The sequence below is a fragment of the Poecilia latipinna genome, unplaced genomic scaffold, assembly GCF_001443285.1.
Source record: "Poecilia latipinna isolate Pla-1442-1.1 unplaced genomic scaffold, P_latipinna-1.0 Scaffold172, whole genome shotgun sequence".
Lineage (NCBI taxonomy): Eukaryota > Metazoa > Chordata > Actinopteri > Cyprinodontiformes > Poeciliidae > Poecilia > Poecilia latipinna.
This window is the reverse complement of record NW_015112788.1, coordinates 191,780-204,527: the sequence shown is the minus strand read 5'-3', so window position 1 is coordinate 204,527 and position 12,748 is coordinate 191,780. Positions and strand designations below refer to the sequence as shown.

At 39.2% G+C, this 12,748-nt stretch overlaps 1 protein-coding gene across 8 annotated transcripts in view; it reads right to left on the bottom strand.

The window, feature by feature from the left end:
• myo9aa (myosin IXAa) overlaps positions 1-12,748 on the bottom strand; it is a 117,592-nt gene that overhangs the window by 50,315 nt on the left and 54,529 nt on the right. For 7 of the 8 annotated variants that reach the window (XM_015030083.1, XM_015030076.1, XM_015030077.1 and 4 more), the window contains exons 3-11: positions 9,512-9,606; positions 8,940-9,002; positions 8,413-8,512; positions 6,607-6,660; positions 3,918-4,015; positions 3,689-3,815; positions 3,369-3,458; positions 356-472; positions 77-211 (exon numbers count right to left, since the gene is read on the bottom strand). In XM_015030083.1, coding sequence (XP_014885569.1) covers positions 77-211; positions 356-472; positions 3,369-3,458; positions 3,689-3,815; positions 3,918-4,015; positions 6,607-6,660; positions 8,413-8,512; positions 8,940-9,002; positions 9,512-9,606 — 879 coding nt within the window. The remainder of the gene's footprint in view (positions 1-76; positions 212-355; positions 473-3,368; positions 3,459-3,688; positions 3,816-3,917; positions 4,016-6,606; positions 6,661-8,412; positions 8,513-8,939; positions 9,003-9,511; positions 9,607-12,748) is intronic. The other variant, XM_015030078.1, reaches the window with a different exon arrangement.

Sequence of the window (12,748 nt, the reverse complement as noted above, 5' to 3'; positions counted from 1 at the left end):
ATCTGAACAATTTGCATATTTAGTAGGAACACCGTCTTCTGGTTAACAAAAAAAAAAAAAAAAAAAAATAACCTACCTGTTCAAGCTTAAAGATGTGCTGATTGAAGTAATGCTGAAGACGCTCATTGGCAAAGTTGATGCAGAACTGCTCGAAGCTGTTGTTCTCGTAGTCCTCGAATCCGAAGATGTCAAGAACACCGATGGACAAGATCTGAAGTAAAGGAAGACGAGAAAGAAACGACCAAAATGGATGTTTTCCATTTGGAATGTGCTAAAATCTGGGACAAAATGTAGCAATTTTATAAAATTTTTATTTTCTTAAATTCAAATGGCGAGGGCTTCTGTGTCATTTTACCTTGGTGGTCTCCACCAGGTCTTTATTGTTCAGCAGAGCGTGGTTGATCCTGAAGACAATCCAGTCAAACAGAGCACTGTACAGAGACTTGGCCATCGAGTCTCGCACCGTACCAGCCTGAGAGAAGGAAGAACGCAACACTTAGCTAGAGTCCGCTGGAAAATGGACAGAGCAATCTAATCATTTTTAAAGAGTATTTGATAATTTAAGAATGAATGGGTTTTAGTGATGCTTAAAGAGGGGAGAAGGTAGAGAAGGTTTTTTTTTTACTTTAGAAAATAGGTTTAAATATGAAAAATTATCAGACTTCTAAATACTGAGACATTAACTACTCAGCACTAAAAATATGCATCTCCCTTCAGCTTTTTTCAGAAACTTAAATGCATTTTATTTAGTTTTTAACTGGAAAAAAACAACAAAGTTGTGCAAAGCAGACAAAGCAAAGTTCATTTATAGAGCAATATCCCAAACTTTTCTTAAAACGCCCTTCAGCCCATTATTTAAAGTACTACACACTAAATCTTACATTTCCAATCAAAATATTAGCTTCTCGTCACATTGTGCAGCCATCTTCCTGTCACCTGGTGAAGACCAGGTCCCATAAGTGTCTCTTTATACTTCATTTTATTGTTGGTGTATTCCGACAGTAACGATCACCTTTTCCTGCTTCACGCAGAGCAAGCTGACCTTTCCGACATCTAGAAAAATGGCACCGAGACTATTTTTAAATCAGTGTAGCAAAGAGATTTTGTTTCCCCAAACTGAAACTCTTTTTGCCTTATTTTATTATCTTTTGAGAGATTCTGATCTTATTTCCTTCTTATAAGTCAGAATCAAATGATTTAAAATCTAAATCTGCTGAAGGTATGAATTATTTTGGTTATTAATTCAGCATTTATAGCCTCCATTCACATGCTGAATCTATTGTTTGCATCAATCCACATTTCTCGATCCAATGACAGAATTTAGCTTCCTGTAGATTTTGATCCGTCCTTTTTACTGCTGGTTCTGTTCAAATTTCCCCTCTGGGGCAGGTGGGGATGCATAAAAAGTTTATGCTTTCTTTTTTTTTGTCTTTAGACATACATGTGGTTAATCTTTTTAGAAATAAATTGTAAAAGGGCTCCCAGCTTTTGCGTTTTAACGTAGGAGTCTAAATTTAAGACGCCATCCCCGAGTCACCCCTCGAATTCAAGACACATCTGTGTCAGACATTAGAGCTCGGCTATCTGCATCTGACTTTGTGGCAGCTTTTGTATTCAACAGTCATAAAATATGCTGAAAAATAGAATCAGAATATTGAGAATAAAAGTGATTTATATCACAGGGTAAAATATAAAATTCAGACAAAGCGGACTTTGAAGAGTTTTTTTTTTTTTTTAAATGTTACATTTCTGCTTTAAAAATCAATCTTTTGAACTTTCACCTGACAATAAATCCTTTCAACATAGTCATGTCATGTCTCAAATTGCTCAATATGGATTTATGACATTGTATATAGTATATTCCAAAAACTATAAAAAGGCAGAAAGGAGAAAACGCACTGATAGTGGAAACTTGGCCCAGATGAGAACAGACCAGACTTTCTGCTACGCTGCATTGTGTCACAGCAGAAAGTCCCACTAACATTACAATACACTCTGATGATTGCTCTGTATTTGTGATAACAGCTGCATTGTCATTTTATTGAAACAGTGTGATTCAGTAAAACGAATCACACTGTCAAATATTCTGGGAAGATCTGACCTTCCTGTAACACAGAGTACAAACCGCAGAGCAGCTTCCTCACTCTAAAACCTCCCTTCCTCTAAATAATTAACCAGGCTGTTTATTTAGCCCGCTCACACCAAATATGTCTTCACTACGCCAGGAAGGATATTACCTTTCTGCTTTAGTGATCCGACAGCTTTTCATTACTGGAAGGAAGGATGACGGAAAGCATTCACGATTGAGACCAAAATGGAGGGAACGTACGAGTTGACGTCTTTTAAGTTTTGTTTTGCTTTATTGCAGTCAAAGGGGAATGAGACCGTCGGAGCAATATTTACACAAAGACCACCCAGTGAGCTCCCATAGCAGTCACTGTTTGTTCATTTAGAACGATTCCTAAATTATCCAGCACGTCATTACGAGGTTTGGTGGGAATATTTAACACAACATTGGATTTCTCGGATGCCGAGACGCAGTAAGGAAGAAAAATTATGTCTGTATCGTTGCAAATATTGAGGAAAAGTTGAAATAGTTGCTAGAATCTGTCATTTCTGATGCCTTTAATCTGTAGACCGTGATGTGTGTTCATCTTTAGAGCGTAGATCACAATGAAAAATATGTATTCCCTTCTCCCTGAGCAAGCTGAAAGACTTTGTGCGTGTGTGTGTGTGTGTGTGTGTGTGTGTGTGTGTGTGCGTGCGTGCGCGTGTGTGTCTGCAGACGGAGGGACCCAGCAGGAGGAGATCCGGTGCTGGTGCACCCTGTCCTGTAAACACGGCCGGGTCAGGTTCAAAAAGACCTGCAGCTACGATGAGAGGGCCGACCCGCTCCGTTTAGTAGAACAAGAAGTGACTCAGACGTACAGCTGAGCGAGCAGCTTTGTCTCTGTGCACTAAACCAGACACAAAATAGGTTAAACTGAACTAACTTTGCAGTAAGTATCCAAGTTTGATGCTGCAACAACCCATTTGCAAAGTGAAAAGGATCTGATATCTTCAGCATTTTGTGCTTTCTCAGCCCAAAAGCAGAGAGGGAACTGATTTCTGCCTGACGACAGCCATCAGAAATAAAGAACTAAAGAATGATGGCCATTATTTCACCCGTGTAAAAATAACACAATTGTTGATATAAACAGGAAGAAGGGCTTCAAATCATTCAGGGGATGACCAATCACAGCTCCACAGTATAGGACCAATACTTTCATACTGACCCAGAAATCTGCGAAGCTTAAAACAGAAATGTCCAGGAAGTTTATTCAAATCTATTAGGTGTTTGGGGAAATGGAAAGTATCTGCAATCTCACCTCAGCCAGCTTGTAGGGAACAATCAGCTTCTCTCCCACGGTGACCGTCTTCCTTGTTGTCAGAGCTTCAAACAGCATCTCCTCTTTGACCTGGTGGCAACACAGACAGTGGATCAAAATCGTGACTTTCCTGCCACTTTCTATTAGGTTTGCCCTGATTGTAGTTTTTTTTTTAAAGCCTCACTTGCAGATTTTTTTTTTATAGAGTATAGACCTATCCTAATCTATTCAAGGAAGTAAAGCAGACAATCCTTAGCAAAAGCAGTGAAGATTTAAAGTTAGTTTCAGATAAGAAGTAAAGTAAAACTCCTCTGTCATACCTCCAGCAGCTCTGAGACAACAGGCAGCACCTCAGGGTTACAGATGTCGATGGAGTCGTCCCTGTAGGTCTTCCTCTTGTAACGAATGTTCCCCAGGTGAAGGATGGCCGACAGCAGAGAAAAGATCCTGTTTCACACATTGTGGACAAACAGAAAACAATTTAACCCTGGTCAGAAAGCGTCAGGATAGGAAAGCCCCACTGAACGGCGGTTTTCCTCCGTCACTCACTGTTTGCGCGTGGCGGGAAGAAAGCCCACCATCTCCATGGCCAGCTGGAGCCTCTCAAAGTCATGCTTCAGGTCCTCTCCTTCAACGGTGAAGCAGTCCTATAAGAAGCAGAGCCTGGCTGTTATCAGGCCCTACGTCCACTGGGAGCCATCAGGGCCAACGGCAAATTACCGTGAGCTCACTGAAGCCTGCTGACGTTCACTTGGCCTTAGCGTGTCTCAGCATTCATCAAACTTATCGCAGAAAAAGAGGCTTGAAATAGATCTTTGGAGTTTACTTTGTAACTGGGACAGAAAAGAGGCAGGTTGCCTGAAGGAGTCAAAATAAGCGACTCCTGCCAGAACAGGCTATGATTAGGGCTCTCTGGATCAAACCAGCACTCCCGCCTGATGTGCAGAGTGACTTGTGTGCACATGGAGTTGAAAATCTGGCCTGGCTTCCTCCTTAAAACGAGTCCGCAGAAATTTGGCGAGTCGTCAAGAGAGCCGAGAGGAGCCGTGATTTATGGCTTTGTTTGTGTTTAAGTGATGTATGACAAACTAAAATAGCTGGAAGGAGAAACGGGAGGCGTTTGACTTTAGGCAACAGCAGCGTGTGGAAAAAGCTGCAGGTTTAAGGTCATGATTGGACGTAGCCGATGCTAAATTAGCATTGTACAGCATTACACTAGGATCATGCAGTCACTGCAATTATATATTAAAAAAAAGAATATGTCATTATATTACTGCTAACATAAAATGCTTAGCAGCCAAAAATAGTTCAAACAACATGAAATTGTGGCTGAATCTGGGTTTGTTTGTTTATGAGTGGAGGATAAGCCAACCACAAAGTTAGCATAGCTTCACAAATTCATCATAATCCAAAATCTTTAACTGCAGCTACGATCACAAACAGTCACTCTCTAATTTCAATCAATCAGAGCAGAAACTCCGACTGACATTACCGCAGAAAGGAACCACCTCTAAACTATTTGTCGTTTCTTTTCAGTGAGTCAGATTTCCTTCTGATCCTTCAAAAGAGTCGTTGATCAGCAGTTCTCCAGATTTCCTGAAGGTCTGCCAAAGATTTTTATTTTTTTATTTTTGGACTTTGCATGACTTCATATTTCCTTCTCACTCATCTTTTGCCCATTGCAGCATTTTGTGGTAGAACAAAATGAAGTAAGAAAGTGGAGAACAAATGAGGAAGTTCTACAGTGGATGATTGGAAAGATGCGTCTTTAGCAAATAGTAAAGATTAAATATTATTTAGTTGATTTAACCATCAGCATATTGGTGTTGTTATACTATTTACGATCTGCTAAGACGTGCCATCTTTGATATATATTTTTGCTGATTTAACTAAAATATGTTGGAAAGATTGTGTAGTGGTGGAACAGATGTTTTAAAATCAGGTTGTATAAATACAACATGGTTTTTTACAGGAGATTAGCAGATAACTCATAAGTTACATTTAAATCCTTGCTTTAGCTAATTCATACCTTCTAACTATTATTTTTCAAACCATTGTACCAGAGTATTGGGTAATTTCTCGCTGTAGTTCAGCATCCAGCTATGACTCTCGAATGGCTTCATTTTATTCTATATTATTAAATATCTCCTGTTAATAGATATTATTCGCTGGATCAACGTCGCATTTCCTTGAAGCAAATCCAGTAGAGAAAATGACACTAAATGATTGGTTGTCGAATGCAAAAGGGTTAATGGCTCAAAACTGCAAAAGTGCAAAAGATTATTTCAATTACAAAAAGAAAAAAAAAGAAAGTAGAAAAAACACATTTCTGAAATCTCCTTGACTTTATAATAATTTCAGGCACTGAAGAATCATTAATCAAGACATGAAAATAAATATTGTTGTTTCCCTGATACTTTTCTAAAGTTTTACATCTTTATTTACATTTTTCATAATGTGAAATAAGTATCACACATGGACATTTATAAGACGGTGCACTTTAGCAATATTTTAAAGTGGAAAATGAGAGTGGGGAGGAAAAACAGAAAAGAAAGAACACAAAGACCAAATACACAATCGATTACAGGCAGTCGTTTTTGATCACTAACCTTTATCAATCCAGCATTTCCACAGTGAGTGTTAATTCACTCAGGTCTAAAAACCAAACAGAAATGGGTCATTTTACCAGGATCATGTTTCAAAAAGTTCTGTTTTCAAAACTGCTAAAACGTTTAATTGCTTTGCTTTTGAGATTTTAAAAATTCATTAACGCAAGTTTTGTCTGGCTGCATAATGCTGCACACTTTGGGTCAGCTGGCTGAAAGATGGGCAAACTGGTTGTTCCATAATCATAAAAAAGAACAAAGTTTTACAATATTTCTGGTTGCATAAAACAGTCGGAAATGAGAACACGGGTGGAATAAATGCTCTGTTTGCAGGGGAAATGCTGGACTGGTAATGATCAAAATCAAAACAGGCAGAGAGAGCTACTGTGACTAGACATACCAGCACAACGGAGGGGAAGGCAAAAACAAACCGAGCTAAAATAAACACAAGTCAACCCAAACCAGGAAATACCCCAAAAAGCAACAAAACCAGTGGAGGAAAGGGGCTTTGGGGAGAGGGTGTGCAGGAAAGGTGTGGCTTGCTCCCAAAGCGTTCAGGTGACATTAAATCTAATACCCCAGCCCCCAAACGGTGCAGATAGTTGACACTCAGCTGAGGCTCATATACTGACCGGTTCACTCTCACAGTAACTGTCCCAGTGCGGACGGCTGCTTGTCTTTGTCATCTGGAAATGTTAGGGCAGAGTTCACAGGCGGCGGGGTCAGGGTTAGACGGCGGCATGTCAACAGAGAGACTCAGACATTTCGACAGCAGCAGAATGACCAGCTCATCACGGTGCAGATTAATGCTTATCCAGTCTGACTGAATAACACGATTCAAAGCGGAGGAGTAAACATCCATACACAGAAACACGGAGCAGCTAGTAGAGACAAACGGGGAAGAAAGCAGGTAAACACATCCTTTATTCATGTACTAATCACAGTAAATGATGAATTACTGTCTGTCTGAGCCATGACTTGTTTTTATTTCCTGTTTTAAAAATGTCTCAACAAAATAAATGAAGAAGATTATGATAAAAAAAACATTATTATTAATCCATATAAATAAGAATCTTCACTCCATCTATATCTAGGTGCATCTGTTTGTCTATTAATACATTCGTCTTTGTATTTATCCATCCGTCCATCTATACATACAATATATTTTCTGTAGGTGTAGTATTTAAAATCTGAAGTCTACACAAATATTTGTCATAAATGCATAGCTAACATCACACATTTATGAAAAAATGCAGAATTTTAAAATGAAAAATGCATAGAAATGCAGTCAAGATGTTTAGAAATGATCAATACAGGAAAAAAAAAAGGAACCGGAAACTGGAAAGAGGAGTGTAATACGGAATATGTATTTTCATGTAAATCTGTACTTTTTCAAATTAAAATAAAAAAAAGAAAATAATGTTTTTAGAAAACTCTGGCAACATGAATTGTGAAGGTTGTGTGTTTGTAAATATTTGAATCAATACTATATAATCGACAGAACTGGCCCTTAAAACGAGTTGCTCATATATAGTTTTTCATTAACACTGAAACGAACAGGCTGCTTTAATTTAAAAATGCAGAACCCACAAGGCTTAACCTCAACAAACTTTAATTCAACTGCATTTCTGGTTTCAGGAGCAAATTTGTCTGAACAAAAATACAAGTGACTGAAGTGACAGAAGAACAGAAACTGCAATACGTCTGGACGGCTTGTCACAGCCGACCAGGTGGGTCGACCAGATTCTTTTAAAGGCGCAAGAGACTGAGTTTCATTTTAAACTCCACAAAACAATGCGCTGAAGTAAACCAGTGGGATGTGAATAACATGCAGCACACGAATGTATTCTTGTGTTTGCATGTGAACGCCGGCGGCTGGGAGGAATGGGAGGAATTCCCTGCTCTCCTCTACTCTGCGTAGGCGGAGGAGGAGGTGGGGGCACCGGGTCCTTGGTTGTCATATCGTGACAATGAAAGCCCAGAGGTGAAGAGGCAACATGTTTTATAGGACATTCGCATTCCCCATGTTTCATGTGTTTTTATGCGAAACTCATTTTTGTGGCAAGGAACACAACAAAGCTTTTTTTTTTCCCTTCCTGCCTTCCTCTTATCCCGTTTTATGAGTCAGAAAGCATGTGCAAAAACCTACCTAACATATGCAGAAGCTATTACCACTCAAATACTCCCACAAAAGCAAAGCAAACAAATTAAGCGGCTTGTATTGTGGAAGCAGACGAGAGAATTAAGATGGTAAATATCCCATGTGCTTGCGAAGGAAAGGGTAACTAGTTCGTGTTCACAGAGAGCGTTTCCGATGTGTCCCGACTTTTTGTTTTCCTGCGCCTGGACCCTGAGAATGATGAGCTGATGGCAGAAAAACTGAACAGAAAGTATGCTCAACACATGGGAAACATTTATCGTGCTATAAAAGCCTCTACCTGACTGAGGTAATGATATTCTTCAGGCTTCTTGAGGTGAAAGGCCTTTCTTTCTTCTTCACTCGATCCTGCCAGCAGGTAATAAAACACGTGGTAGTTTCTAAGAAAAAGAAGAGGAGGAAAGAAAACACGTCATAAATATATAGATGGATGATGAAGTAAACGGTCTCAGAGCACAGAAACACTTTCACTAAAACAGTAAAAAAGTCTCTTTATATGCTTTTTTTTTAAGTAGTTTGAAATCCTTCGTTTTCCATCTCTGCAAAAATCAATCAGTTATTTGGTGAAATAGTTGATCTGCTCACACAGTGCAAGTGAGCAGTTTCACCTTAAATTTAAACATTTAACAAAGGAAGCAATCTCCTCAGACTTTTGATTTGTGGTTATATTGTGAAATTTTGAACATATAATTCTCACACATTTAAATATGATTTTTATGCTGTGGAGGTCAAGACCCTAAATTTGCATATATTTGTTTATGTCTGTCAGACATTCTGAATCCGATCTCAGTGCAGAGACGTACTTACCGCTCATTGTGCTCTTGATAGACCAGCCTCGACTTCTCCAAGAGGTATTTTTCTACATACGCCCTGTGAGAACAGAACAATACTAAATACAGCTGAGACCAAATTGTACTTTAAACAACAACCAGGTTGTAGATCCTAAATGCATTTAAAGTGAAACTTTTGTCAATAAATCCCATTTTTTTGGTCCTTTAGTTGCCTTTTCAGTTTCATATCCAAACTGTCAGTATTAACCTACATACCAATCAGGGTAAAATGATTCAAAATGGATTGCATCACAGTTTGTCTCAATTATTGCATAACGCGGTTTTAATTATGTTTTATTGCATTTTAAAGTCTGATTTTATTACATACTGCGATGTTGCTACATAAAGCTCCCTGCACAGAATCTCTATCAGATTCAAGTCAGGATTCCTGCTGAGTCAACCTCAAATATCACTACTTACAGACACAGGTTGATCAAATCAGATACAGATTAAACATTCAAATCTGCCATTGACAAATAATTTGTGCCCAACATTAACTATGTAGAGAAAGTAGGTTTGCAGAAAGCGGTAGATGCTTGTCCTCCTTACCCTCTCACAGTGCCACTCTCCTGGTAGTTCACCTGAATGAACTTGCCAAAGCGACTGGAGTTGTTATTATGTGCTGTTTTTGCATTCCCAAACGCCTGGGGGGGAAAACAGAAAGATGCAATCAGAAAAAAAGAAAACTGACAAAACGGTAATTTTTATTTATTTATTTTTTTTATCTCACAGAAGTTATTGGCAGAAAGGGTCTGGTAGTGAGTCGACTTTAGGTGTGAACAGTCTTTATGCAAGTCGAGTGTGGAGAATGATCAGCCTCATGTCGGATTACCTTGAAGCGGTTACAGTTAGCGAGCACAAGCTTTGACGGCTTGGTTAAGACTATGTCATTCTGACGGAGATTAATAACAGATTGCCAGGATGTCTTAAAGAAGGCGTTGGACAAATTGCCAGAGGAAGACTAAAGAAGGGCCAAAAGGATAAGGGGGAGTCTTCAGTGAGTAATGAGATCCATGTGGCCGTGTGGAACATGTGTAGTGGTGGTGCTGCAATAAGACGAGCCAGTATTTCCCCTCACAGCTCTGTTTTTGTTGTATGGCTGCCTGGAGGGGAAGTAAGCTTTTTTTTTTTTTTTACCATATATAAACCCTGCAGTTATTTGTAGCTCCACCACAAGTAAACAAATTCCTCTGCAAAGCACTAAGAGCTGTCTAAAGCCTCTCGTCTGTGAAAAGGGAAAACACCCCTTCCTGACCTCGCCCTTCACCGAACACTGCTTACAAACACGCTCCAAGAAATAGCTGCAGCGGTAATAAAAGCTATGACCACTCAGTATTTGTCCCAATACAACCAAAACTGACTGAAGGAAAATATCCTCACATTTATTTATTTATCCCAGTATCCCAAACCTGCAGAGGATGCAAGGCAGCAGCACTAAGTGTGGAGAAGGCTAGCTAATAGTTGCTAGCGTATCTGGAGATGATGTTTTACAATGCTCACTGGTCAGGTAGCCTGGTAAAAACCAGTCCTTTGTTCTACACTTACTTCATACAGAAGGTCTGTCGTCTAAACTTTTGAGAAACAATTACTTGCTGGAGGCGTTGAGCTTTTAAATGTTACCCAATCACTAACGTTTGGCTGTTACATATGTAATGTTCGATGCTGTGATGCTCACCGGAAATTGCCTGCACTCTGAATAACAATCTGGCACTGTCGCTAGACAGTAATTCAATAATTCAATATTTGGAAGCATGGCTAACACATACTGAACGGCTTCGTTCACTTCTTCCACTGCCATTGTTAAAACCACAGACCGACTACAAAAGTCATCATTCACAACTTCTTCGGTTCGCTGATTGGGCAAGTTCTACTGGAGGAATCGAGGTCAATGGGAGAAATCTCAGACGGAGCAGTGAAGTGAGAAGAGAAGGCAATGGGCAGTCACCATGTTTGAAGGGCTGGAAGGAGTTTTGAGTACCACCCTGTGCTGGTGTTACACCTGGTAGATATCATACTATCAAGACAAACTTTGTTTACCACCAAATTAAAAAACATTAAGATTCTATTGGCCCACAAGGTCAAAATGAACTGAGCTGACCTGCTTGGTTCAGTGACTGCAGGTCAGACGGGGACAGACCAACAACAGTTTCTTAGATGACGATAAAAAATTTCCAGCATCTTTAGCCAATAAAAACCAAGCACAGCAGCTCTCACACTGCTGTCAGGTCATAGACCCCAGGTATCGGGAGCGTTTCTGGGCTTTTTGTTAACATTCAGCAGGAAGCAGGATGTGGAACAACTAAAACACAGAAAGCTGATTTATGTTTGAGCTCCAGTTCATTCTTTCACCTGCTCTGTGTAACAAAGGTGAAGAAGTCCAGATTCTTAATGCATGAGAGAATAGCTGGACAGTATTTATGCCTCAGCAACATCAAAATCTTTTGCAGAAAACCAATTAAGCAATCATTAAATACATTTTAAAAATGTGTGAGTCAAATTGAGAGAGATCTCAAAGCAAAGTTCTGATTTCAGAAACTTCTCCTATAAGACTAAACATTTTAAATCGCTCTGCAGGCTAACCACAATGATGCCCATTCTCCTTCCTGTCTGGCCTGTCCAGAACTATTTAGGAACATCTCTGTCACCAAAGTCCAAAACTACAAAGCATTTGGGTAAAATAATACTAATAATAACATTTTTAAAAGATTCTAATCTCCCCTGCTCTCGGTCCCACAGTGTTAGTGGGGCAGCAGGACTGACTGTGTTTAGACAGACATGATTCCCACCACTTCAGTTACTCTAACGGGTCAACAACATTATTCTTGGCCTCAGACCACAGAGCGAGCCAAAAGGCAGAGCAATGACAGACTTGAGGCGGTGCCAGCGTGTTCAGGGTGTAATGTGTCTGAGTGCAGGCTCCCAGTCAGGGACGCTGCCACCAGGATGATGTTTAAAATATATATATAAATAAGAAACCTGGATGTCTGGCTATGGATCAGTCATGCTGGGATATGACTTTTAGTTTTGCGTCAGAATTAAAAATAATAATTATTTCCCCCCGTCCTTTGATCCAGAAGACATCAAGGTAACATGATTTTAATCCAGCACCTCATTTAAAAATTAAAAGGTATTTATCCCGAAGACAGGGGCTTTCTGTGCTTTCCTAAACTACCATCTTGTACGTCCGTGTCATGACCTGAATTTATTACTCAACATAACAGAATAAAAGTGAGTCACGCAACTGATCTAAACCTGGATATGTCTGGGAATGTTTTATTTATTTTTTTGGCTACATATGTAGTCTTTGTTTTTCCTTCTGATCTTTTAAAACAGACATACATTAGTTTAAGCTTCAACAGAAAGATTTGTACTCGCTTATAGTACAGTATTGTTACCGTATGTTTCTACAAACATTTCTACAACACGCCGTCATGGTCAGAAAAAAATAAATAAAAATAAATACCCCACAGCTGTGTTACTTATAAATAAGTAAAACAGCAGCCAAAGCTAAAGTCTAAAGGAAATTTTAAAGCCCAATCAGAAAATATGCAGAACTATTGACCAAAACCTTTTGAAACAAAGTTTGGCTCCTGATTGTAAAATCAGACATTGTTTAAAATCTCAGTGCCACTCTGCATGTTTTACAAGAATCTGAACCTCAAGTCAGACATTTTTAATACAATGTAATCTCCAACAGAGACTGCATTTAAGCAAATGTTCCTCGTTTCTTTGGAATTAAACTAGTTTCTGTCATTACTTTTGATGCCGTTCTGCACAGAGTACTTA